At 46.6% G+C, this 25,750-nt stretch overlaps 2 protein-coding genes across 3 annotated transcripts in view; one reads left to right on the top strand and one right to left on the bottom strand.

Annotated features, from left to right (window-relative positions):
• Positions 1-1,562: 1,562 nt before the first annotated feature.
• cmtm6 (CKLF-like MARVEL transmembrane domain containing 6) lies at positions 1,563-8,784 on the bottom strand. 2 transcript variants are annotated; one of them, XM_036135603.1, is made up of 5 exons: positions 8,645-8,784; positions 6,981-7,104; positions 3,178-3,377; positions 2,982-3,134; positions 1,563-2,909 (listed from the first exon to the last, which is right to left on the bottom strand). In XM_036135603.1, the coding sequence occupies exons 2-5, from the start codon at positions 7,095-7,097 to the stop codon at positions 2,855-2,857; spliced, it is 525 nt and encodes a 174-aa protein (XP_035991496.1). In that variant the 5' UTR covers positions 7,098-7,104; positions 8,645-8,784; the 3' UTR covers positions 1,563-2,854. The 2 variants fall into 2 exon arrangements, with proteins under 2 accessions (XP_035991496.1, XP_012709866.2); XM_012854412.3 differs by having other exon boundaries at positions 2,982-3,080; positions 3,201-3,377.
• Positions 8,785-13,443: 4,659 nt separating this feature from the next.
• cpne4a (copine IVa) overlaps positions 13,444-25,750 on the top strand; it is a 49,181-nt gene continuing 36,874 nt past the window's right edge. The window contains exons 1-2 of the mRNA XM_036135602.1: positions 13,444-13,579; positions 21,204-21,395. Coding sequence (XP_035991495.1) covers positions 21,225-21,395 — 171 coding nt within the window. The 5' untranslated portion in view covers positions 13,444-13,579; positions 21,204-21,224. The remainder of the gene's footprint in view (positions 13,580-21,203; positions 21,396-25,750) is intronic.

Here is a 25,750-nt window from a genome sequence, read left to right as displayed (position 1 = left end):
TTATACAAAAATGAAAAGTAGGGAATAATATGATAGATCTGAATAAAAGATCCCAGAATTTTTTTCTATTTCCAGGGAATTTCTATTAATATTTAATTGTTTTTGACTCATCGCTTTATGGATAAGTGGGGAAAAAATAATTAGAAGATAAAGTGTTTAAAAAAATCTGATGTAAAAAAAATATATATATAATTTTTTTTTTGTTCCTTTGAATTCTTTGAATTCTTTATAGGATGTTTATAAAAGAATCTCCTGAAATATAGCAGTTTATTTTCCTTAATACATTCAAGGCAGATAGACAACTTATCAATTAAATGCCTTACAAAGGAACCAGGAGGTGATATATAACAATATTCTTATGAGCAACAAGCTCCATTAAAACAGATCCAGCCCCAATAGAATAAAGAAATATCTGTTGATCTATCATCATTATGACTAAAAAGCCAGACACCACCTCCTGCTCCACATCCTCTAATGAACCAAATTATACTTTACAAATCTCTCTGGAAATCTCAGATAAAGCAATTATAAAAATCGCATGTTCAAGTTCAGATTTGTGATTAATAGATTTGTCATAATTTCAAGGAAAACTTCCTATATTTAAATGAAAAGTGGAAAGTAAATAAATTTCAAAGTTAAACTGAACTTCAGGATTTACGGTGATTTGTCGCCATCTTGTGGCCACAGATCAGAACTGTTGGTCTGAGTTGCAGCTGCGTTGTATTCTGTTTGTTGTGGTTATTGAACATTTTTGCCAATAATGGATCAGTTTAATAAAGAGAAGAGTCTATATTAGGAACTCTGATGTTTAGATGACCGTTAATACATGAAAGCTGGGTGATCCTAAACAAGGCAGCAGTAATTAATAATAATTACTTACGTGGTTTCATGTTTCTAAGGTTTTTATCAAGCTACTGCTCAGATGGATCAGGTGTAAACTGTCCAGGTTCTGATTAAAATGTCCTCAGGAAGGTCTGTTTTATTGTCAGAAATAATAAGAAATCAATATAAAGTCCCATTTTAGCCACAGTTGAGGCTATTTCTGCTGGATGCAGAGAGAAACATGGAGCAAATTTATTTGGTACATTTCTTTAACCGCCGTGATTAAAAAACAGGAAGAAAATCCATTAACTGAAAAGCTTCAGGTCCAGTTTCTCTATCTAACCAAAGGGATTTCTCTCCTTCCTTCCTGTTTTCTGTCCAATCAGAGCCCAGAGTGCAGATAGCCACGCCCAGATTTCACCTCTGGATAGTTCTGGAGAAACTGGACCTGAAGGTTCTGTTTAACCTGTCAGATCTCCTACAGGAACCGGTGACTCAGCAGTTTGTCTGGGTATGAATGCATCATGGCTGCCAACCGATACCGGGTCACATCAGAACTTCAGAACTTCCAGGCAGAGTTTCCAGTCCTGGACTTCAACATTTCTCCAGAAACTTTCCACGCTGCAGTTTTTATTTTATTTTGTCCAGGTTCCGGCAGAACTGGGTCGGTTCTGCTGGTTCCTCTCAGACTCTGAATCAGCGACTTCCAGACGGAGCTTAAAGAAACACGCAGCAGCAGCAGAAGTTCAAAAGTTTATTAAAAAGAGGTTCTGACTCCAGAAAGAGGAAGGCGTGGCCATTATGTACATGAACACACAGAGCAGACGGTTAAAACTTCATTTGGCCCTGAACGGACCTCAGCGACAGGAACCAGGGTTCTGGGTCCAGAACCATGATTCTGGCAGCATTTCCTGGTTCCATGATTGTCATTTTCTGATTTTAATAAAAAGGTCCAGAAGGTTATCAGGAAGGTTCTGAAGGATCTTCAGCTTTCAGGGTTTATCTGGAGAATTTGGTGTTTTAAAAGTAAAAAGCTGAAGCAGCTTCTGTTTCTGGACTTAAAGCCGTAGAAAGTGTCTGGATGACAGCGACTGCTGGAGGAAAAGCTCCAGAAATGTTTGGCTGAACATTTAAAACTGGGAGAAAGTCCTTCTAAAAAAGAGTAAAAGTCCTGGTTGTCTAAAAAAAATCCCCCCCCCCCCCCCACATGGACCCGACGGCTCCTTCAAACACGGAGAGAGTAAAACTGTAACAGCATGGAGACGTTCAGGCAGCTGAACGGCAGCGAAAGGTCTAAAAACAGCAGCAGGAGGAGAAGATCTCAGAAGATCTCAGAAGATCTCAGAAGGTCTGAGGATTCAGAGCCGATCAGAGATCACCCAGGATCCAAAGTAGAACCAGATTAAATCACCACTTCTCCCTAAATAAGGTGTGCAGCGCCACCTGCTGGTCATGTCTACCTGAACCTTTATGGAGCAGAGCGTCCAGGTCGGAGCAAACGTTTCCTTTTGATTAATAAAAAGCAGAAATGTTCGTTTTCCTTCAGGGAAAAAATAAAAATCTTCCTGAAACGCTCCCAGAAGAAAACAGGCAGATATACAAAAAAAAAAGACACTTTACAGAAAAAAAACAGACATTTAGAGAAAGATTGGCACATCGTGGAGCGCTGCAGCTAATTTCTATAAGTTTATCATTTTCTGACGACTGTTAGTGAGAAGAAAACACAAAGCAGACAGAACCAGAACCAGAACCAGAACCAGGAAGGCGTCTGATCCCAGGAAGGAGGAAAGTTTAGTGGTTCCATGATTTTAGTGTCTGTTGGTTCTAGAAGTGAACGGAGCTCCGTGATTGGTTGCTTTTCAGAGAGACCGCCCCCTGGTGGTGATAAAAGGCACAGCTGATGACGTGAAGAACCGGAGCGGGCCGACCCGGTTCTCCTACGGCGCTCCGTTCAGCTTCTCGGCCTCCGGCGGCGCCGGGCCGCCGTTGGTGGTGGGCGTGGCCTGACGTCTGAGCGGATTACCGTTGACCTTCAGGAAGAAGACGAGGTCAGCGCAGAACGCCGCCATCGCCAGGAAGCCGAAAACCTGCAGGAGACACGCAGAACGTTAGGGGGGTCCGGAGAACCGAGCGGGCCGGGAACCGGGTCCGGTTCTCACCACGGCGACGGTCTCCACGGAGGTTCCGTCGTTGCCGGACGCAAACATGATGGAGGAGAGGAGGAGGAGCACGGCGATGGCCGCCGTGTAGAAGAAGTCCTGCAGGACAGAGAACCAGGAAGTTCAGACTGAGAACGTGTGGAGAACCAGAACCTGAGGGTTCTACAGCAGCTCAGAACGTGTGGAGAAGCAGAACCTGAGGGTTCTGCAGCAGCTTACCACTTTGGGCCAGCAGCTCAGGCCCACTTTGCTGTGCAGCGTGGTGGCGAGGAGGATGAGGAGCAGCGCGGTGAAGAGGAAGGCCGTGCAGCTGACGAACTCAAAGAAGTAGAGCGAGTGGCAGCTGCTGCAGGAGGAGACGCTCTCCTCCAGGGCGAAGGCCACCAGGGAGAGGAGCTGCAGAACCGGGTCAGAACCAGAACAGGTTAGAACCATCAGAACCGGCCCTGCTGGGCCCATTGATGCCTGTAAATATGAGTTCTGCTGGCGCTACAGCAGAAGCCTGGAACCGGCAGAACCAGCAGAACCGGCTCAGCAGCACGCTGGTTCTGGGCGTGTCTGAGCGGAACACCCAGGAAGCCCAGCAGAGGATGGACTCCATGATGGTGCAGTTCTTCTCCTTCATCATCATCATCATCCTCACCTCCTCCATCACCATCTGGTACGCTGGTGCCACCGCTAAGGACCAGAGCAGACTGCAGCGTGTCATCAGAACCAGAACCAGAACAGGCTGCAGTCCATCAGAACCAGAGCAGACTGCAGCGTGTCATCAGAACCAGAACCAGAACACGCTGCAGTCCATCAGAACCAGAACCAGAACAGGCTGCAGCGTGTCATCAGAACCAGAACCAGAACAGGCTGCAGTCCATCAGAACCAGAACAGGCTGCAGCGTGTCATCAGAACCAGAACCAGAACAGGCTGCAGCGTGTCATCAGAACCAGAACCAGAACAGGCTGCAGTCCATCAGAACCAGAACCTCACGCCACAACAACAGTTTTTACCATCTGCTACCGGCCTTATGAACATACATACATACACACACACACACACATATACATATATATATACACACATATATATATATATATATATATATATATATATATATATATATATATATATATATATATATATATATATATATATATATATATGTGTTCTGTTTTGTCTGCACCATCAACACAAAGTCAGATTCTGATTACAAGAACCGGTCCAGATCGGCCCAAACGGAACCAGAACCCGTCCTGCATCTGACCCACAACGCTTTCCTTCAGCGTTCTGAGCAGAGAAGTTCTGCTGGGTTCTGTCTGGACCCGGTTCACATCACAGTAAAACTAACCGACTCGTTTCCTTCTGTTCAGGCGGAGGTCCAATAAAGGCCAGAACTCAACGAGGCCAAAAGAACCAGAAGGTTCTGGTTCTACTGGACCCAGCTTGGGTTCTGAGCTTTCTGCAGACAGAACCACAGAGCTGAAGGTAATACATCAGAACCAGAACCAGACTGCAGTTGTAAATCAGAATCAGACGGAGGATTTATTAAAGAATTAAGTCCAGAACCAGAACCACCAGAAGGTTCTGTTCTGCTCATTTTTCCTCACTCGCTGTGGATCCAACGGACCGTCTGCTGGTTCTGGTGGCGGTCAGGATGTTCTGGACCCGCCCCGGATCGGACCAATGTCCGGGCCCAAGATTCTGCTGATTGCAGAGCGGTACCGCTCCAACATCCTCTTTCTGCAGCGCTCCCACTGGTGCCGGGTCCGGTGGGCCCGGATGCACCCCCCCCCCGCTGTTGCAACAGCACCGGGTCAGCGCCTCCAGAACTGCTGACGGCAGCTAACTGCCGGTTCTGCAGCAGTTTCGGTTCCGTCTGCAGCTTCCTGCCGCGTGAGGAACACTCAGTCCAGGAGGGCCCAGAACTCTCTGCAGCACCGGGTCGGGTCGGGTCCATCACAGGACAGACAACCGGGCTCACTCTGCTGGTAATTCAGAACCTAACAGAACCGAGAACCCAGTGAGAACCCGCGGACGTTACAGAACCTTTGGACTTATAATCTCTGAGTGACTCATGTTCAATAAACTAGAGTCTGGTTCTGATGAGGCCCGTTTGTCAGATTACAAGAACCTTTTCAAAACAAGCTTTAAGCAGCGTTCAAACGTCTCATCAAGCCACGTTTCTGCAGCGGGTTCTGGTTCTGACCCGGTAATCTGAGTTTAAATGTTTTTATGTCAGGAAGCAGAAAAAACTAAAATGTTTTTTAGTGTCGCTCTGCAGAGGAAATGATTCCCTGGAAATAAACCCACTAGAACGGTTCTGGAGGCTCAGCTGAAAACATTCATGTCCAGAACCGCAGTGGAAGGTCCAAAGGGCCACCAGAACCAGGCATCCTCAATGGCTGGAAACCCTGAAACAGGAAGTACTACCTGGGCTGGAGCCAGGTGAGAACACCAACGGCGTTCTGGTTCTGGTCTGATGGGTTCTAGAACCTTAGCATCAGGAACCAGTAATCTGAATAACAGCCTGGTTTCTACCAAATGAGGAGAAGAAGTAAACAGGGAGTGTTTCAGGGAGCGTGGAACCGCAGGAACCGCAGCGACTGCCGTCACTGGGCCAACCGCTGCACAGAAAGCAGAACCAGGACTCAGGTTCTACTGCAGCGGACCTGCAGGACAGGAAGCTTTCCGGGTGTTCCAGAACCACGGAAGAGAACCACTGGAACCGGAAACATCGTGTCCAGGAAAAACCAGTCCATGCATTTGTTACTTCAAGGCTGGACTATTGTAATTCTTTACTATCAGGAAGTCCACAAAATGCAGTTCAAAGCCTTCAGCTGATCCAAAATGCTGCAGCAAGAGTTCTGATGAAAATCAACAAGAGGGATCATATTTCTCCAATTTTAGCTTCCCTTCATTGGCTTCCTGTTAAATCAAGAATAGAATTTAAAATTCTCCTTCTAACGTATAAAGCCCTTAATAATCAAGCTCCATCATATATCAGAGCTCTGATTACCCCGTATGTTCCTAACAGAGCACTTCGCTCTCAGACTGCAGGTCTGCTGGTGGTTCCTAGAGTCTCTAAAAGTAGAATGGGAGGCAGATCCTTTAGCTATCAGGCTCCTCTCCTGTGGAACCAACTCCCAGTTTTGGTCCGTGAGGCAGACACCCCGTCTACTTTTAAGACTAATGTTAAAACTTTCCTTTGTGACAAAGCTTCTAGTCAGAGTGGCTCATGTTACCCTGAGCTACCTCTATAGTTATGCTGCTATAGGCTTAGGCTGCTGGAGGACATCAGGGCTGGTTCTGGTTCTGATGGAGAATATCAGGGCCTATTTCTCCGGTTCTAGGCGCTTATTTACAGGGCCGCTGGTTCCTAGAGCTTCTGAAAGTAGAATGGGAGGCAGATCCTGGCTGCAAAATTGGATTCAATCGATTTGGTTTCCGTCTGGCAGAACAAACCGAACCCGACAGAACCCGAGCTTCAGAACTTAAACGTATGGAACCGAATCAAAACCTGCGTCTGAATCGGACCCGTTTGTTCTGTAGTCTTGAGGCAAAGAAAAAGCAGCAAAGTTCCACGGTCAGAACAATGAACCCATTTCCAGCCAACAGAGACTGGTCCAGAGTCCGACTGGACCAGAACGGATCCACCCGAAGCTCTCATTAAAGTCCAACTGGTCCCGTGGCAGAACTGGACCTAACCAGAACCTTCTCTACTACATCAACTCACGTCCTGTTTGGAGTCAGAGCTGGACCAGGATGACCGGTTCTGATGATGACATCACAACCCATCCTTCCCCCGGTTCTGATAGAACCTCCATATGTGGATCTAAAACCCATCAGGACGCTGCACAGAACCACCCAACCACACGGTAGCCGGCAGCAGCACCAGCGTCCAGAACCTGAGCAGAACCTGAGCAGAACCTCAGGGAGCAGAACTGTACACCAACAGGGACATGCGCAGCCAGAACAGATCAGAACTTTTAGGGAACGTTTCTACTCACCACTTCAGAGACTTTCAGGGGGAAGCGGACCTTATCCAGGAACTGGGAACCAGAACCCAGAAAGAAGGACGACTTGGGATCAGAGACCGTGGTGGGCGAGTAGACGTCGTTGGCCATGATGAAGCTGAGAGACAAGAGAAACCTCAGGGTGAGTCAGCGGTCCGAGACGCTCCCAGGTCCCCGGTTTGAATCCCACAGGCTGCCCCTCTGGGTCCCTGAGCAAGAGCCTCGGCACCAGAACGCTCAGTGGCGACCCGTTTCCGCCTGAGGGACGGGTCGGACAAAGTTTCATATTATAGGTGGATCCCGGTTCCCCTCGGTACACTACAGAACCCAGACCGAAGTCTGACCCGGTCCAGATCAGAGGACGGGGCATGGACCAGGGGGTCCAACCCCTCCAAGGGTTCTGCTACCTCTAGGTCCAACAGGCCGGACCGGGTCCTCGGTGCCGCTCGGTCAGAGTGCCTCTGATGATCCGATTCACCCGGGTTCTGCTGGACCGGGACCAGCTCAGTACATCAGCAGAACGTTTCCATGTGAACTGGAGAACAGAACCGGAACCAGAACCGCTGAGGGTGACCTCTGTTGGCCCAGCTGATCAAAATCAGCTCGACTGTTTTCATGTGGACATAAAAAGCTCTTATCGTGCTGCACAAGCGGAACATTAACGGCGCCGAACATTTAGCTCCATTCTTTCCATGTAATTTAACAGCCTGAACAGTTCATTTGGATCATTTGGATCATTTGGATCATTTTATCTGCAGGATGCATCTGGTCACGTTCATCGCTGCCATATTAATGCCATGGTGGAAAAGATCTGTGGTAACTAAATTAAATATCCAACACAGATCCATTTATCCCCAGCAGCACCAGATGAACGTCCTGACTTCTGCAGCTGGAAGAAAAACGCCTAAAAAAAAAAAAAATCAGAATCGTGTCTTTATTTCCTGCAGATTAAACCCAAAACACGAGCAGACGCGCCGGTTTTCAGGGGATTTCTCATTTCTCTGAAAGTGAAAGTGGAAAAGCAGCAGCCAGAAAACATCCCGCTGGGTTCTGAGGCGAACCTGGGCCAGAAATGTCAACATTTAACGCGTTATTTTACCCCACAAAGACTCAGAGGAACATTTCATTGCAGGATTTACAACTTTTAGCCTTAAATCGCTTCCTGGTCGATCCGGCAGCGACACCTGAACCAGACTCCCCCCAGAAACCGTCAGGTTTCACCGAGATGCGCGTGGAAACCCAGCAGAACCACGAGGAGAGAGATTTAGCGATGGCCTGAACGGGACCGGGTTCTGTAGAAAGTTCGGCTGGACTTTTACCCGCCGTCGGTTCGTTCTGGTGGTTCTGGCTGCCTGTTTTGGACCGACGGGAGAAAGCCAGAGGCAGGAATGGGAGTGATCGTAAATAAACCCCGGACCGGATGTGGACCGAGCCCTGCTGCAGAACTGCATTAAACATTCTCAGACCCAACAGAGCTCACCGGAACACGGATAAAAAGTGACTTTTCCGGCGTTAACTGCCGTTAAACACGGGAACCTTTGGGAGGTTTCACCTGGTGGCCTGACGTCGGTCCGCTTTGATCGACCCGAGCAGAAAGTTAAAGAAACGAAAAGTTAACGAATCTGTGACGTTAAAGAAATGAAATAAATAAAACTCACGGTTCTGATGTCTCCCAGGTCACAGAAAAAAAAACACTTTACAGTTAAAACAGAACTCCGTCACCGCCGGCCTTTGTTTCTCTGACACTTCCGCGTTTCTGACTTTTATGACGCTACAGGAAACTACCGGAAGTACGACGCTTAACTTCCTGTGTAAAACTTTCAAAAATAAAGGTATGCGAGTTTTATTCAAGTGTGTATTTTTAAAAGTTATTAGAGTTTATCGCTGCAATATGTTGGCTTTAAAGACACATGAGTTATAAAACAGAAAGACAAGGATCGGTATTTTTGTTTTTAGAGCAGGTTTCCTTCATAGTTACGGTAAAGCTATAAAAAACAAAAACTTATCAATAACACTAAGCAAAAAGGGGGAAAAAATTGCATAATTATATCCAAATATATTTAATCGGTTATTATCATTTTCCTCCATCCTGATGATTTAACTGATATATTTGACCTTATTTTCCAGCTGTCATACCTGGTCTGCTGGGGGGAATTAAGGGAATATGAGAAGCAGTGGGTCACCTGGATTTCAGGGATCAGCAAAGTGATTCAGGTGAGAAAAGAAGCCTGAAGGTGTTTGAACAAGCATAGAAGCTTCATCTTTTTAAATCATTACAGATGTTTTTGTTCATCATGTTAACATCAATAAATTATTGTTAAATTTAGATAAAAGCAAAATTCATGATGTTTGGAAACTGTAGTAAATTAGAAATCAATGCAACCAAAATAACAGTGTTGATGTAGAAAGAGTCCATGAGATCAAATTTCTGGATTCATATTGAATCATGAAGTTAGCTGGCAACATCAGATCTGCCAAGTAAACTCAAGACTGGGCAAAAGGGTTGCTGCTTTGTGGAGAATATTTTATAATTATCTCATTGCACCATATTTGACTTATTGTGTGAAAGTTTGGTTACCTGACTCCGCCAGATAGATTTGCTCCGCATATCCATCTGGAAACCTTCCGTTGAAGTAATTTTGGGAAGGGGCGAAAATACTGGTTAGCTGATTGGCCTATGTTGGTGATAGACGGGCCAAATAAACCAATCAGATTTGAAAACACAACCACAAGCCAAGCTACTCTTGCTGCTGCAGGTAAAGGCTCGTTAGCTCAGCAAAGAAATACTCTGTAATTCCGATAAAACTTGCTCGATAGCCACGCTAACGCTAGTTTCATCGGCTGAAACCGCCATGTTCTTTAGACTGAACTGACGCGCTTCCCGTTGCGTCACACCTCAACCCGCCTCAAAGCCAACGCTGATTGGACGTTCGTTTGGTGAACGGCTCCAAATTTTCTTCAACGGAGAGTAGCCAGACTGATCTGCGAGTGAAACCTTGAAAGCTCGCGAGATCAGGATGGTCTCACGAAGCTAAAAGTTTGGGGCAATTCATAAAAAAACAAGTTTACAAGATTACACAATTCAAAAAACAATCAGTCAGAATACTACATAAAGTGGGAAGTTTGCTGACGACACAACGGTGGTGGGCCTGATCAGAGACGACATAAACCTCTAGAGGAGGTCCGTCAAGCGCTAAAAGCAGAACTCAGTCTTCAAGTCTGGAGACAAGGAGGCTCTGAGGACAGCGAGAGCCAACCTGAACCGTGCCATCAGGCTAGCGAAGCGGAACCACAGTCAGAAAATCCAGGAGCTTTTCCACACGGCAGCAACACCAGGAGCATGTGGAAAGGCATCAGGGCGATCACAGAATACAACACGCCCTCCCCCCCCCCCAGTGGGTGAAGTTGATGCTGATTTTCTTAATGGACTAAATAACTTCTTTGGGAGGTTTGAGGCACTAAACAGAACTCCAGCAGTGAAAGCTGTTCCCCATCAGGAAGAGGAGGTCCTCCACCTTGACACTGTCGACGTGTGGAAGACTCTGAGGAGAGTCAACCCGCAGAAGGCCCCAGGCCCCGACAACATACCTGGGCAGGTGCTCAAGGAGTGTGCAGGTCAGCTGGCTGGTGTCCTCACAGACATTTTTAACACCTCGCTGGACCAAGCCACAGTGCCAGCATGCTTCAAGTCTGCCTCCATCATTCCGGTGCCAAAGAAACCTCAAGTCACCTGTTTCAACGACTACCGGCCTGTTGCACTGACTCCCATCATGATGAAGTGCTTTGAAAGGCTGGTAAAGGAACACATCGTCTCCAGTCTCCCCTCAACACTCGACCCGTTCCAGTTTGCCTACCGACGGAACCGCTCCACTGAGGACGCCATCTCCTCTGCTCTTCACCTGAGCCTGACACACCTGGAGGAGAAGAACACGCACGTGCGGATGCTGTTCCTGGACTTCAGCGTTCAACACCATCATCCCACAACATCTGGTGGGAAAACTGGAACATCTGGGCTTCAGCACACCCCTTCAACTGGCTGCTAGACTTCCTCACCAACAGACCTCAGTCAGTCTGGGTCATCAGAACACCTCTGATGTCATCACCCTCAGCACGGGCTCCCCTCAGGGCTGCGTCCTGAGCCCCCTGCTGTTCACCCTGATGACACACGACTGCGTCCCCAGGTTCACCACCAATCACATCGTGAAGTTTGCAGACGACACAACGGTGGTGGGCCTGATCAAAGACGACAATGACCAGGACTACAGAGAGGAGGTGGAGCAGCTGGTGGGCTGGTGCAGAGACAACAGCCTGATCCTGAACGTGGAGAAGACGAAGGAGATCATCGTCGACTTCAGGAAGAACCAGCCTCACCACGCTCCACTGCTCATCAACAGCTCAGCTGTGGAGGTGGTCAGCAGCACCAAGTTCCTGGGGGTGCACATCACGGACAACCTCACCTGGTCTGTGAACACCACGTCACTGGTGAAGAGGGCACAGAAACAACTCTACTTCCTGAGGAGGATGAGGAGAGCCCACCTGACCCCGCCCATCCTCACGACCTTCTACAGAAGCACCATAGAGAGTATTCTGACCAGCTGTCTCTCTGTGTGGTGTGGAGGCTGCAGTGCCTCCTACTGGAAGAACGTGAGGAGAGTGGTGAGGACAGCAGAAGGGATCATCGGAGCTCCTCTTCCCTCCATTAAGGACATTTCATCCCAGCGCTGTGTGTCCCGTAACATCATCAGGGACCCCCCCCCCCCCCCCCCCCACCCCCACCATGGACTGTTCTCCCTGCTGCCCTCTGGGAAGAGGTTCCAGGTCCACCAGGTTCTGCAAAAGCTTTTTCCCTGTTGCCATCAGACTGTTGGACTGCTGCTGAACTGCTGAACTATAACCCATAAACTCTGCCCAACATTCGCATATTTGCACATTTCACATCATTGCACCTCCATCCAGCATTACAAATGCTGCCGAACTCTTAGTTTTTAAATGCATTCTTGAACAAATGCCCTTTGCACAATCAAATTCTGTACATACAAATGGTTTTTAAAAATAAAATACTCACCTGTACACTGTGACTTTCTCCTGCATTTAAATTGTTTACTTTTAAATCACTGCTGCACCTTATACTGTAATTTAATATTTACTGCAATTTACAAAGCTGTATGCAACAAAATTTCGTTCTGTACACACTCTCTGCATACAAAATGACAAATAAAGTTGTCTAAGTCTAAGTCTAAGATATTGGGAACATACAAAGCCAGTATTTTTTAAATCAAATGTATTGAAATTCTGGGACCTTGTAAAATTCAAAACTGTACAATTTATGTTCAAACTAAGAAACCGGCAACTTCCACATAATGTTAAAAAAATTTTCTGACAGAGAGTTGTGGTCCTGATGGAGCACAGCCTCCTGCCAGAGGGAAGTGACTGAAATAGTCTGTGGCTGGGGTGAAGGGATCAGCCACAATCTTCCTTGATCCCTCAGGGATCAGGGGTTTGACCTAAACTTCATGAATATATGAGCTTACAGGACACTCTAGAAAATAAGACCCCATTAATGGCAATAATAATAATAACAATAATAATAATAATAATAATGTAACTGATCTTTCGTCTGCAGGAGTGCTGGTAATTATTGGTTTAAAATAAAACTGCTAGAGTAGAATGTTGTGGAAAAATGAACTATTTCTTATTGCTGATAACTATTTCCCTTTATAGTCCCACTGAGGGGCATTTAACCCATCCCTCAGGGAGCAGAGGCCGCCGTGCTGAGTGGCCCCTGTGGAACAATCTGTGGTCAAGAGTCACGCTCAGGTCTGTGGGGACCAAACCGGGTTGTTGCAGCTTTCTCAGAACTAAAGCGAGCTGCTCTAACCACGAGGCCGCCCTCCTCCCCAGACCTCCTGCCTGGATTTAAGATCTCTGAGAACGATGATAAAAGGCTCTAAAGCTCCAGGACCCGGAGCCTGTGCTGAGCCAGCGGCCCCCAGCTTCACCTACTGCGTCGATGAGTCCGTGGAAATGAACAGTCGGATGTTTCTGTTTAAAATATTATTTTTTTTAATTGATCTGATGTAATATTCCTATCATAATTTTTTTTATAATGTATTATACATAAAATTATAATTATAAAAATAATATTTTCTGAGCTACTGAATTTTGGGTTTTCATCCACTGTGAGCGTAAAACATTAAAATTATGAGACATTAACGCTTGAAATATTTCACTGTACGGTCATTAATCTATATATAAGTTTTGCTTTCTGGAAAGTATTTTAATCGTTTGTTGCTGTTTCCAGCAGCAGCAGCAGCAGCAGCGCCGCCTGACGCGGCCTGCAGGCGGCGCTGCTGCCCGCTCTCCCCGGCGCTCCGCTCCTCCTCTCCGCGGCGTGTGCGCCAGACCTCTCCGGGTATAAAACGGAGCGAAGGAGGCGCAGGCTGGAGAGGCTCCCCGGCAGCCACAGGAGGAGGAGGAGGAGGAGGAGGAGGAGGATGAAGCTGCGCAGCTGATCTCAGTTCAGCGCCTCGGAGCTGAAGCTGCAAACTTTCGGATGTTTTTACCGGGCTGGAGCTTTTTCCTCATCTTTGCAGGTAAAGCTGGAGAAAGTCTGCTGCATGTTGTCATCTCTGCCCTGATGAAGCACTTTGATCATCAGCGCATGTTCCTCTGTTTTACTCCAGCCTGACAGAAATAATCTCCTCCCAGCTGGTTTTACTCCAGGTGCAGTTCAGGCGTTTCTGCAGTCTGAGGACCTGTGGAGATTTATTTCAGGTCACTGTTGGTTGATCTCTGCTGCGCTCAGGGAAACCATTTATCTGCTGGGCTCTCTAAGCTGCATGTGATAATTGCTGAAGCTTTGAGACCTTTTAATGCTGCTCGCTGCTGCTGCTGGTCCTCAGTTGCTTTGTGGGAAACTGTTGCAGCATGAAGACAAAGAAACAAGCAATTCTCACACAAAGACAAATCCCAGCAGATTACTGCATAAATGCAGTTATGTGTGTCATTGGGAAGTGAACAGAGTCAAGAAAAGACCTGAGGCACTCAAAGGTTTCCCATCACCACAGTGTTGCATGTCTCACCGTTAAGAATGTACCAACAGCAGCAGCTGCCGTTCTGAGGTACACGCACCTGCATGAGCTGATGGCTACACCTGTGCATGTGAAGTCCAGATATGGAGAGAACCTCTTTTCACCACAAACCGACTCCTGTAAGAGCCGAGGAGAACCAAGGAGAACCCAGAGAGCTCCGGGAAGACCTGGAAAAAGCTGCTACAGGTTGGTGGCGGTGAGCAGTCACTGCACCAGACTCCACTGCTGAAGAAAGTGAAATCCTGGGAGGACGCAGTCTGGTCAGATTAGGGCGGAGCTGAACCGTAGGTGGAGGAGGTTCACCTGTGGTTTACAGGTGGGAACGTCACAGGTTGGTGCTTCAGACAGACGGCATGGAGCTAAAGGAAGGATGGAGAGATGGAAGTCAGCTGGTATGAACGAGTGAGACCAAAGCATGAGACCAGCGTCTTCGTACAGAAGAGGTGGTGAAGTTGTGGTTATTCTGTTTCTCACCATAACTTTATACTTTATTCTGGACTGATTTGCTCTGATTGCTTCGTTGTTGCTAGCTGGTTGTTGCTGACGTCCGGCTTGGTTATTTCTGGAGAGAAAGATGAGGAGGACAGCAAGGAGTCTCTGGAGAGCTTTGGTCTGAAGATCTGCAGCCGGTCATCATGTTTCTGAGTGAATGATGGATGGATAATGGATGGATGGATGATGGATGGATGGATGAGGGATGGATGGATGGATGATGGATGGATGGATGATGGATGGATGATGGATGGATGATGGATGGATGAATGATGGATGATGGATGGATGGATGATGGATGGATGAATGATGGATGATGGATGGATGGATGATGGATGGATGGATGGATGGATGGATGATGGATGGATGATGGATGGATGGATGAGGGATGGATGGATGGATGGATGGATGATGGATGGATGATGGATGGATGATGGATGGATGAATGATGGATGGATGGATGATGGATGGATGGATGGATGGATGATGGATGATGGATGGATGATGGATGGATGGATGAGGGATGGATGGATGGATGATGGATGGATGGATGGTGGATGATGGATGGATGAGGGATGGATGGATGGATGAGTGGATGAACGGGTGAGTAGATGGATGGATGGATGGATGGATGGATGGATGAGGGATGGATGGATGAATGAGTGGATGAACGGATGAGTGGATGGATGGATGGATGGATGGATAATGGATGGATGAGGGATGGATGGATGATGGATGGATGATGGATGGATGGATAATGGATGATGGATGGATGAGGGATGGATGGATGGATGGATGGATGAGTGGATGAACGGGTGAGTAGATGGATGGATGGATAATGGATGGATGGATGATGGATGGATGAGGGATGGATGGATGAATGAGTGGATGAACGGATGAGTTGATGGATGAGTGGATGGATGGATGGATGAATGGATGAAAGGATGGATGGATGAATGGATGAGTTGATGGATGAGTGGATAAATGGATGAGTGGATGAATGGATGAGTGGATGAATGGATGAATGCTATAATCATTTATTACATTATCGTATCTCCTTCAGATCACTGGCCTCAGTCAGGATGGGGCTGTTTCCATAGCAACAACCTGCTAAGGCTCATGGGAACTGTAGTACACGGCGGTGTCTGTGGAGCTGCTTTATGCACTTTTCCACCATCAGAGAGAATCTTTTTCAGGTTACAGGCAAAGAAAACTACAAATGTCAGAATGTACCGATCAATGTATTCCTTCTTTCCTCTGTTTTTGTCTCTGGATGCTTTTTGAGATTAAAAAACTAACGATCGATGCAACATTTTAAGTATTTGGTTACAAATAATCCATAAACTATCAAAACACTGAGATGAGGAGACGAATAGGGCAGAGACAGAATGATCTTTCAAACATGTAACAACACTGAAGGAAATATCATTTAAATTAGGGGAAGACTTAATCTGTAATTGTGGAAGTTTATTTAAATGCTTTGATCACAGATTACAGGATGCTGCTGCAACAGTTAATGTCACAAAGTTCAGCTCAGACATCTTTCAAGGCAGGTCTTTAAGCCAAGAAACGGCATCTATCACTGAACTATTCCTAAAATAAAACAAAAAATACAATTGCATCTATTTTTTTTTTATAAACACAATCGATACACATCTGATCAGACTGGATTCAAACCCAGATCCCCAGATTAAAGTCAGAGACTTAACCCACTACACCACCATATAATCAGACAGCTAAATGACATTTTCCTAATTATTCATCATTTGTAGTCAGAGCAGGGATCTTCAATTAAAGGCGCTAAATGTCTTTTCTCCCAGCACAGGTCTGAGTTTTAAAAACCATAACACAGTTTTTGTTGTTCTTGCTCTCAGCATTTTATTCACCAATCTAAGTTTTGATCGTGAAAGCTGCTCATCCTCAGTCGGCCAACTCTAAGCATTTGTCGTTTCATTTTCCTCAGCGTCATGAATGGTAACTTCAAATAAAACATTTCTGACTCACAGTTCAACACACCAGATTATGGCTTTTAGAAAAGAAAACAGTTTTAGAAAATCCTTACTAATTTTAAGATCTGCTGCTGAAACCAAAAATCTGTGCAAACAATCATTTATAGAAAAATAGCACAGTTCGTGGTTTTTGTTTCATCATTAATAACTTCAAAATGTTTCCTAAGATTTCACAGAATAAATATGCGTTTAAGAAAAGCCTTTTGTTTGTGTGCAGACACTTAGGCCTCGTTTGCATGCAGACAAACACGAGATGTTTTCATAGACGATTATTAAAAAATATTCACAATAAAATATAGTGTTTTACTCAAATATGGGATGCAGACCACTCCTTTTGCTCCAAACAAGGAAGCAGGTCTGGAACGGACCCGTCCAGAACCGGAGGATATGGAAAAGTCCGAGGACGCTGCTAACAGCCATAATGAAGCCGTAACAGCGGACGGCGCCATCTTTGCTGTTATGTGTGAAAGTGAGGCGGGAGTCAGAGAAGAGAAGCCGGGTTTGTTTGTGGCACGATTCAGTAACAAGACAATTCAAAGTGGTGAGCATGAACAGAACAAAGAAAAGTTTACAGAGCACAGAGGAAAGCTAAGCTATGACGTCATCGTTTAAGATGCACACAGAAAAATGCTTTTATTCATCCAGTCTGGAGTCCTTTAAGGTCTGAAACGCTGCATCCATGTGGAGCACGGCCTGCACCATAGAAAGCTCTGCAGATACACCTGATCACGTGTCTGTGGGGGCGGGGCGTTACACTTAGACACTTTATTAGCGTTCAGGTATGGGTAGCAGCAATGATCGGCCCAGATGACGGTTCTGATGGTCCAGCAGTCACAGCGGTTCACATCATGGATGGAGGGAAGATCTGTCCTGATGAGTCTCTGCAGTCTGAGGCGCTGCAGGCCCGGACCAGACAGCCATGCAGCGGGTCAGAACCGTCTCTGAGCCTCCTGCTTTGGTTTGGGGGGGAGGGGGGGGTTGTTTAAGAAAAATAATAATACCTCTTACAGCCCGGAAAACACGGAACATGACAGAGCAGAGATAGAACAGCGGTTGCTTAAAGGAGGACCTGACAATGAGTGAGACTGAAGCAGCTGATTATATGGGGGAGCAGATGGACAGGTGGCAATTAACACAGGTGAGGAGCGTGAAGGTGATCAGACTGAAGGTGAGAGAGGGCAATGATCTGAGAAAGGCAGGAGGAGAGCTGAATCTAACAGGAACGCTGATAGAGAAGAATAACTTAACTAACTGAACTGAGAACTGGCATAAATAAAACAGAACCACGAATAAACATAAATAATGGACAGAAAACCAACGACAGGATCTACAGACACTAAAGAAGTGCAAAAACGGCAACATAACTGTGGGATCCACAGGAGCCTGACACTAAGTAATCACACCCCTGTGGATCCTAGACAGCGAGGTTAGCCTTCAGGCTCCATCTGCTCGGCTTCACAGCGAGCTAACGAGGAATCTCAGGGTTAACGATGATGCTGCGGTTAGAGAACGTACGAACACTGGCATTACCTGTCTGTCCGTCCCCAGCTGACCAATTATCAGGTCAAGTTCTTTTTCAAGGGAAAAGTGTTCTTCAGGAAAGCAGCTGCTTCACAGGAAAGTCTTTAATATTTAACATCCACAAAGATGAGCCAAGACTATCAGGCAAAAGGTTTTCATGCTAATGTAAAAAAAAGAAGGATGCTCCCAAAGTTGGGTCCAGGGAAGGAGAAATCTGGCGTCTGATTAACGGGTTTGGTCAGTACCACTTCCTGCTTCTCCTCACCCCTTCAATATGGAGGACAATTACGTACATCAGTGTCTCACAGTTTTATTTATATAGCATCAATTTACAACACATCATCTCAAAAAACTTCCCAAACTCCAGTTCCATCAAAGATGCCAGAGATAAGCTCTGAGACCTGTGGAACCTGACGTTAACACCGTAAGTGAACAGAAAAACCACGAGGGTCCTCAGCCCAGATCTCTTCAGCCTTTCTGTTAATTATTTAAAAAAATTAACAGAATGAACATGAAATTCTCCCAGGCCAACCAGGAGGGCGGGACCTCAGCAAACTGAAACACGTGATTGGACAGGCGTGTCAGCATGGCGTGTCTCACATGTGCAACACATGCAGTAACGTGTGATCACATGAGATTCACATGTGAATCTCATGTGATCGTTGATCTGATGACAGCAGCAGTAAAGTCCCGCTGAGTTTAACCAGAAGCAGAGAAAGTGGATCCTGCTTCAGAGAACATGTGAGATCGCCTCTGTTTGCTCTTCCTCCTCACATCCTGTGTTACCCGAGCCGGCGGCGTGGAGGAAGAGGAGGAGGAGGAGGAGGATATCTGACATTTCCTCCAGTCTGTATCTGCCGCCTCGCTCGGTTAATCAGATGATCTGCAGCTGCTGACGGGATAATGGAGGGTGGAGATGGAGCGATTGGTGGAGGTGGAGATCGGATGGCTTCCTATCAGGGTGGAGGTCATCAGCCGGCTCCTTCTCATCGCAGACGAAGACGATGAAGAGCAGCTTCACATCTTGGTTCTGGAGGGTTCTGTGTGTTCTGTTCCTGTTCTCTCTGTGAAAATCATCTCAGTATTTTAGATTCTTCTTTCTGAAAGTTTCTACAAGTCCAAATCTTTTGAAAATCGCAGCATTTTGACATGAAAGAGGGAAAATTGGAGCTGAATTAATGAATTTATGCAGGCGGCTAAACTGAGAGTTTTATTATATCATGAGTGTAAAAAATAAAATATTTTCAGACCTTTAACTCAGTTTTCTTTAAAACAGATGAAAAAATTCAGGAAATTTGGAGAAAATGTTTAAAACATCTTGACTCTGACATTGGATGTTTTTTATATACAGAAACTAAATTAGATTCAACTAAAGAATGAAAAATGATCATTTTAGAATCTGCGTACTAAAAGTATGACAAAAAGTTACCTTTAAAAAAAAAACCTAGCAAATGAACTTATTTAATTGACCTTAATTAACCTGAAAACATTTTTCACAACATTTACGTTCTGCTACAGAATGTTCTGTTAACTTTATTTCACGTTAAACATCTGGATCATCAAGAACTTCAGGCTTGGAGGTCCAGATGTGCAGGAGAAGCTTTTAGAGGAGGGAGCAACCGAACCACGGCGCCGCCGGTGCAGAGCTTGGTCAGCACCGGGTCTACATGGACTCAAAGGACAAGACGGGACGGCTTAAGACACGTCTGTCCCATAAAACCGTGGAGGACAGACAGGAAGAAGACGGAAGGACAGCAGGAGACTGGAGCTAATTTATCAGGAGGAACCGCTTCAGCTCGGTTCTGATCAAACCGCCTAACAACGGTTACTGAACAGCTCTGAAGGTTTGAGAACTGGACGGAAAATGAATGAAAGAGCTGCAAAAAAAACAATGAAAATAAGAATATTTTCCATAAATATCCTTTGATTGAGTTTTACAGGAAATAAAAGTGTAAAAAGCAACGCGTTAATTTCTGTCTCAGTCTGACACGGTGATGATTTTCCTGTAAGACGGTGATTTTCTTTCATCTTTAGATATAAAAACTATTCTTACATGGTTTATGTTTTCAGTATTTTCCTGGTGTAACTGTTGAATGAAGACCAGATTTACCAGAGGTTCTCTCTGGGTACTCCTGCTTCCTGCCACAGTCCAACATCAGGCCTGCTGGGTTAATTGGCTCGTTAAGTTGCCCTCAGGGCTGCGTTTACAGCTCTTCACTGAATATGTCACCAAGTTTGTTCGCCAGTGATGAATGTGTCTTTCAGCGCCGGATAAAAGCCGTTATCTCCGGCTGTTTAACAGGAGCGAGGCGCTTATTAGCAGCGCCGTGTCCAGACAACGCCTGAGTTCATCAAGGGAACACCAGCCAGAGCGCTTTGGGCTCAGCATAATTAGATTCTTCCAGCTGAATCGCAGATGTTTCATCAAATGCAATTACATGGATTTATTGCATTAAGTGACAGCAGGGAGAAAATAATGTCCTCTGTTAATGTAATTAGCTGCTCGTGGTGCCGGTCGGTGGGTCCTTCCTCATTCTGACAGGAAGTTTCTGTTGTTGGAAGATGTAAATTGATGGGAAGTGATCAATCTGCCGCTGGTGGGACGAGCTAAATCCTGATGCAGCTGGAAACAGCTGGAAACAGCTGGGAACAGCAAACACATGAACCCAGATGTGGGAAGTTTGGGTCTTTGCGTGGCGGCTGCAGAACACGACCAGAACCTTTTCTAGGACGCTTTAACTGTGAGGGCGGATCGTTTGGCTTTAGGGTTCCTGGTCTGGTCTGAAATCAGAAAGCTTTCTGGATGGGAGGCGAAACGTCTTCAAACTTCGGAAAAAAGTCCAGTTGCTTTGTTTTTTATAACTTTTTTTGGAATAGCATGTTATTAATAACTGCATTACTTCTGGTTTAATTTACTTTATTTGGGCCTTCCTGATAGGCTCATGCTCTGCTGCTGCAGGCCTAACGTTACATCAGATTAGCCGGTTATTCATCACTGCTCTGAAGTGTAACCGTGTGTTTTTACCACAGTAAAGCTCTTTTTACCGTATTTCTGGATCTGCACTGTGGTGTTCTGACCCGTCTCCTGCTCCCTGCTCCTGCAGACGTCCCGTCCCGCCTCCACCATGAGTGACATCTACGAGTCGGCGGCCAACTCTCTGGGTCTGTTCAGCAGCCCCTGCCTCACCAAGGTGGAGCTGCGCCTCACCTGCAAAGGGATCTCAGACCGGGACGCCCTGTCCAAACCCGACCCCTGCGTCATCCTCAAGATGAAGTCCCACGGCCAGTGGATGGAGGTGGGTCTCCATCGTCAGCCCCGCTGCACGCCGCTCCGTGCTTTAACTCGCCGAGGTGGTCTGGTATGGTAACCCTGAAGTTCTGGTTCAGCTGCATGTCTTCAGCTCAGTTCTGCCCAGCCAGGTTAGATTTAATTACATTTAGATTAAAGTCGCTCACTTTGGTTTAATTCAGTCCAGTCCAGCTCAGTAATCCTCAGGTTCTGGGTAAACGAGCTGATCCACAGACTGTTATGGACCTCCTGGATCATTAACGGGTTCTGCTGGTCTTGGATGGACTGGGTTTGGTTCTCTTGGTCTTGATCATGCAGGATTTTGTTTCTGCTGGTGGATCAGATCCTCTGGAGCAGATTCTTAGAGACAGGAGGCAACAGGAGTCTTTGTGTTCCTGGTTGTTGGTTAAAATCCACCCAGAGCAACCGGGTCAGAACTCCTGATGTTCCTCAGGATGATGGAAGCTCTCTTGTGTTTATTGGATCTTATTTCATCTGAACAAAGGTTCTGCAGGACTCCTCTGTGCAGATAAATGTCTGAAAGCATCTGCATTGATCCGCTCTGCGCTTCATCACCACTTTCTGTGGCATTAAGGCCGTTGCTGCTGATTCAGAGGCTGCTGGTGGTTCAGCTGCAGAAAACATCCGTCCTGCTGCTCGTTGTCCCGCAGGTGAAGATCCATCAGGGTAAACCACCGACTGCTTTGGTTCTCTGCTGCTCAGCGCCTCCAGCTCCGCTTTCTCACAGCAGAAGGACTTTTCTGGTTTCTGTTTTAGTGTTGGAATAAAAAGCCCCCCTCCAAGCTACGGGCAGGAGGCACATTGTAGAAACCATTCAAACCAGGACTTTATTTTCCTGTAAGGCCATTTTGTTTTAATGATTTGTCAAAAGTTTTCCAGATTTCTTCATCAACGTTGTTCCCTGTTTGTCTCAGTCTGGGTTCACAGCAGCGAGGCGTTTAAAGTGTTTTATATCATGAAAACATCAAAATAAACTCATGGAAACAGTCTCTGGTTGTGAGACAATAACAAACATTAAATTCTATCAGGTGAAAACATGAATAAACATCAACATGTTGGTCAGAGTTGCTGTTATTGAGGCTGAAAGCAGCTCTGAACAGGTTCTAGTCTGATTGTTGCAGTGATCAGTTCTACTAAAGATAAACATGATTAGTTTCTCCAGATCATGCTGAGACATCAGTCCTTTAATCCTGGAAATGTTCTCCAGGTTCTAGAAGGTCCACTTTGTCTTTAGATGGAGGTTCAGGTGTGAGTCCATCACTACTCCCAGGTTTCAGGCCTGATCAGTGGTTCCTAGCTGAAGCAGCTGAAGCTGTGAGCTAACTCTGGATCTCTCCTCTATTGGTCCAAAGAGAATAACTTCTGTTTCTGTTTCTGTTCAGCTGGAGAACGTTTTGGCGCTCCATGCATTGATTTGTTCTGAGCATCTGTTCAGGTCATGGATGGTTCAGAGGTGGAGGCAGCTGTTACTAGCGGGTCAGAACCTTTCCTTGCCTCCTGGCTGGCTCGCTCCCATCATCTTTGTCATCACTGAGATGAAATGTTTCATGAATCAGCGCTATAGAAATAAAATTTAATCTGCTTTTATAAAACCCTTTAGTGAGTTCTGGCTGAAACGTCTGGCCTCTCTTTAAGCTGCTTTGGGCCGGTCCCGACCCGGGAACCGGTCCCGACCCGGGAACCGGTCCCATGGTAGGCGTGGTGGAGCCGGGCTCAGCCGGGTTGATCTGGAGCAACATGAACAAATATGTCTTTGTCTGGTTGCCGTCTTCACTGCCACTGAGTCCCAGATCCAGAACTTCTTTTCCCAAACGGGCCGTCCCGGTTCTGTTAGCTGGTCAGAGGGGGGCTGATCCAGCGGACCCCGGTTCCTCTCAGATCCACCAGAGACGGCAGGTAGATCCGTCAGATCCACCACCTGTGGGCCTTTTAATATTTTCTTAAAGAGACAGAGGAAGAATCTGATTGGCTGCTTTGTCCAGCTGTTTGTATATATAAGTTTATTCACACATTTATAAACGAATATTGCAGCAAAACTTGAGATCATGAAGTCATCAGCTGAAGTATTTCTGCAAAGTTTAAGAAGTGTGATTCCTGCAGCATGCAGATGGCTCACCCACCTCACACAGGTGTGCTGACCCGCCCGGGCAGGTAGAGCTCACCTGTCCGTCGCAGCACTATTAACCTCCATAACACATGCATGTGTTTGAAGGCCAGGAGGAAGCAGGAGAACCCAAAGAGAACCGACATATGCCTGCATGCAAACCCCATGAGCAGAATCAAACCCAGGACCTCTTTAGCAAGGCAGCAGTCTTGCAGCTCCAGCGCTGCAGAGCTCTCTGATGGAGCAGCGGTACCGGTCCATCGGGGGACTGACTGGGTCCGACATGTGGGTCCCTAAAGGCCTGAGGAGCACAGAAGTTCTGGCAGCAGGTGAGAGAGAAGATTGCTCCTCAGAGGAAAAGTCTGTGGGTGCGTTAGGAACCGTCCTTCATCAGCAGAACCAGGTGGATCCACTGAATCCAGAGCCTCTATCTGAGCCTCAGAGGCAGAATCAGGGTTTTATCTGTGAGACAGCTGTGGTTCCTCTCTGAGGTCCGGTTTCCCTCGCTGACAGCGATGATGAGAGGCGGCTCTGCTCCTCTCTGAGGTCGGCCACATGCCGCCGGTGTTTGGAGGCTGCTGCAGCTCGCCGTGGTGCAACCGATGCAGGAAGCAGTGGAGACGCTCTGCAGGCTTCATCTGCAGCGCATGGTGGTGGAAACAGAGCCAGATTTGACACACTTCACAGTTTCTGTGCAGCGCTGCACTTTATTGATTCATTTATGAGTTAAAGAGCAACTAGAGCAGCAGCAGACGTTTTAATGCTTCAGCACTAAAAGCAGTCATTTCAGCCCAAAACGGCTCTGAAGGTTAAAACAACAACAGGCTGCACTTAAATAAAGCTTTAATCAGAACCTCAGAACAAACAGAATAACTTAGAGAGGTTCTTCATCTGGATGCAGATTAATGTGGACGTCTCATGTTTAAACGGTGGAGGAGCTTCTTCTCCCTGCCAGGCCTCTGCTACCAGCACCGGCTTATGGTTGGTTCCGGTGAAGCTGGACTCAAACGTCTGTTTATGTTTTTTATCTGTGGGGCGGACGGGTTCTGGTTCTGAGGCGAGGTGAGGAGAACCATCATCTGGGGCAGGAGGGGAGCTAGATGGTTTAGGATGCCTCATAAACTTCTCCCTCTGGAGGCTTTCCATGAAGGTCCCTCTGTGGACGGACCCTGGGACAGAACCAGAACCAGAACCAGTACCAGAGCCAGAACCAGAACCAGAACCAGAACCAGTACCAGAACCAGAACCAGAACCAGAACCAGTACCAGAACCAGAGCCAGAGCCAGAACCAGAACCAGAACTAGGAAACCCCTGAGTTCTGGGAACACCGTGAGTCTGGATGTTCCTCCTGAACCATCATTGATAAACTGGAGATGAATGGATGGATGTCTCTTAGTCTGCCTAGCAACAGACCAGAAAGGCTTCTGATTGGATGTTGGACGTTGCATCACCACCAAAGCAGGTTGGGTTATTTCTACAGCACACAGCTACATTATGAGTATAAGTCAGACATAGATAGGAGATTTTATCTTTGATAAACTTCAGGTCTATTTTAAAACAGTTTCTACTGTTTATTGGGTCAACCGGGCCTGACGGTTCTCCTCTGGGTCGGTTGGACTCTTTAAATGACAGCTTCAGAGGCTCAGTGAAAATCTGACCTCCTTTGGAGAAGTTTTATTCCTGAGCTGAATAAAAACCAGAGCAGACAGAACCTCCAGTCCAGGTTCTCACCGTCGGCTGTGGAGCCACGTCAGGACTGGATCTCCAGGTTCTGAGTCTCCTCAGGACCCGTCCTCCATCCCGACCTGGACTGAGATTTTAAAACATCTCAGCTGATCTGTGGTTCTCCATGTTAACAGGGTTATTTCTCCCTCTGATCCAAAAGCAAGCCGAGGCTTAGACAATCTGACCCAAGACCCTTCAGTTCATCCAGAATTTGGTTTTACAGCAAATTAAGCTTCCTGGTAGCGATCCATCCAGACTTCACCTCCAGAGGAATCTGCTGTATAGGGAAGGTGAGGGGTTCACCTGTCTGCTTGTGTCTGGAGTCCAGGTGGAGCCGTTTCCACCTGCAGCTCCGGTCAGGGGGAACCTCCTGAATCGGGTCAGAGCGAGGAGCAGAAAAGCTCCAGCAGAGCCGTCTCTGGACCAATAAGGTGGCAGAACAAATTAAAATCCTCGTTAGAGAGACTCTGTCAGATCTTCTCTGGGATTCTCCAGCAGGAGTTTCTCCTTGC

This window comes from Fundulus heteroclitus, chromosome 3 (assembly GCF_011125445.2).
Source record: "Fundulus heteroclitus isolate FHET01 chromosome 3, MU-UCD_Fhet_4.1, whole genome shotgun sequence".
Classification (NCBI taxonomy): Eukaryota; Metazoa; Chordata; class Actinopteri; order Cyprinodontiformes; family Fundulidae; genus Fundulus; species Fundulus heteroclitus.
The sequence above is the reverse complement of the archived record's forward strand: the minus strand, read 5'-3'. Positions and strand labels throughout refer to the sequence as shown.

Bases quoted from the DNA above. Each gene is read 5' to 3' on its own strand.
- cmtm6 (XM_012854412.3), bottom strand. From the start codon at position 7,097: ATGGCCAACGACGTCTACTCGCCCACCACGGTCTCTGATCCCAAGTCG. The intron at 3,378-6,980 runs GTGAGTAGAAAC...CCGGTTCTGCAG, and splicing joins CCCTGAAAGTCTCTGAAGTG to CTCCTCTCCCTGGTGGCCTT. The intron at 2,910-2,981 runs GTGAGAACCGGA...TGTCTCCTGCAG, and splicing joins CCGTGGAGACCGTCGCCGTG to GTTTTCGGCTTCCTGGCGAT.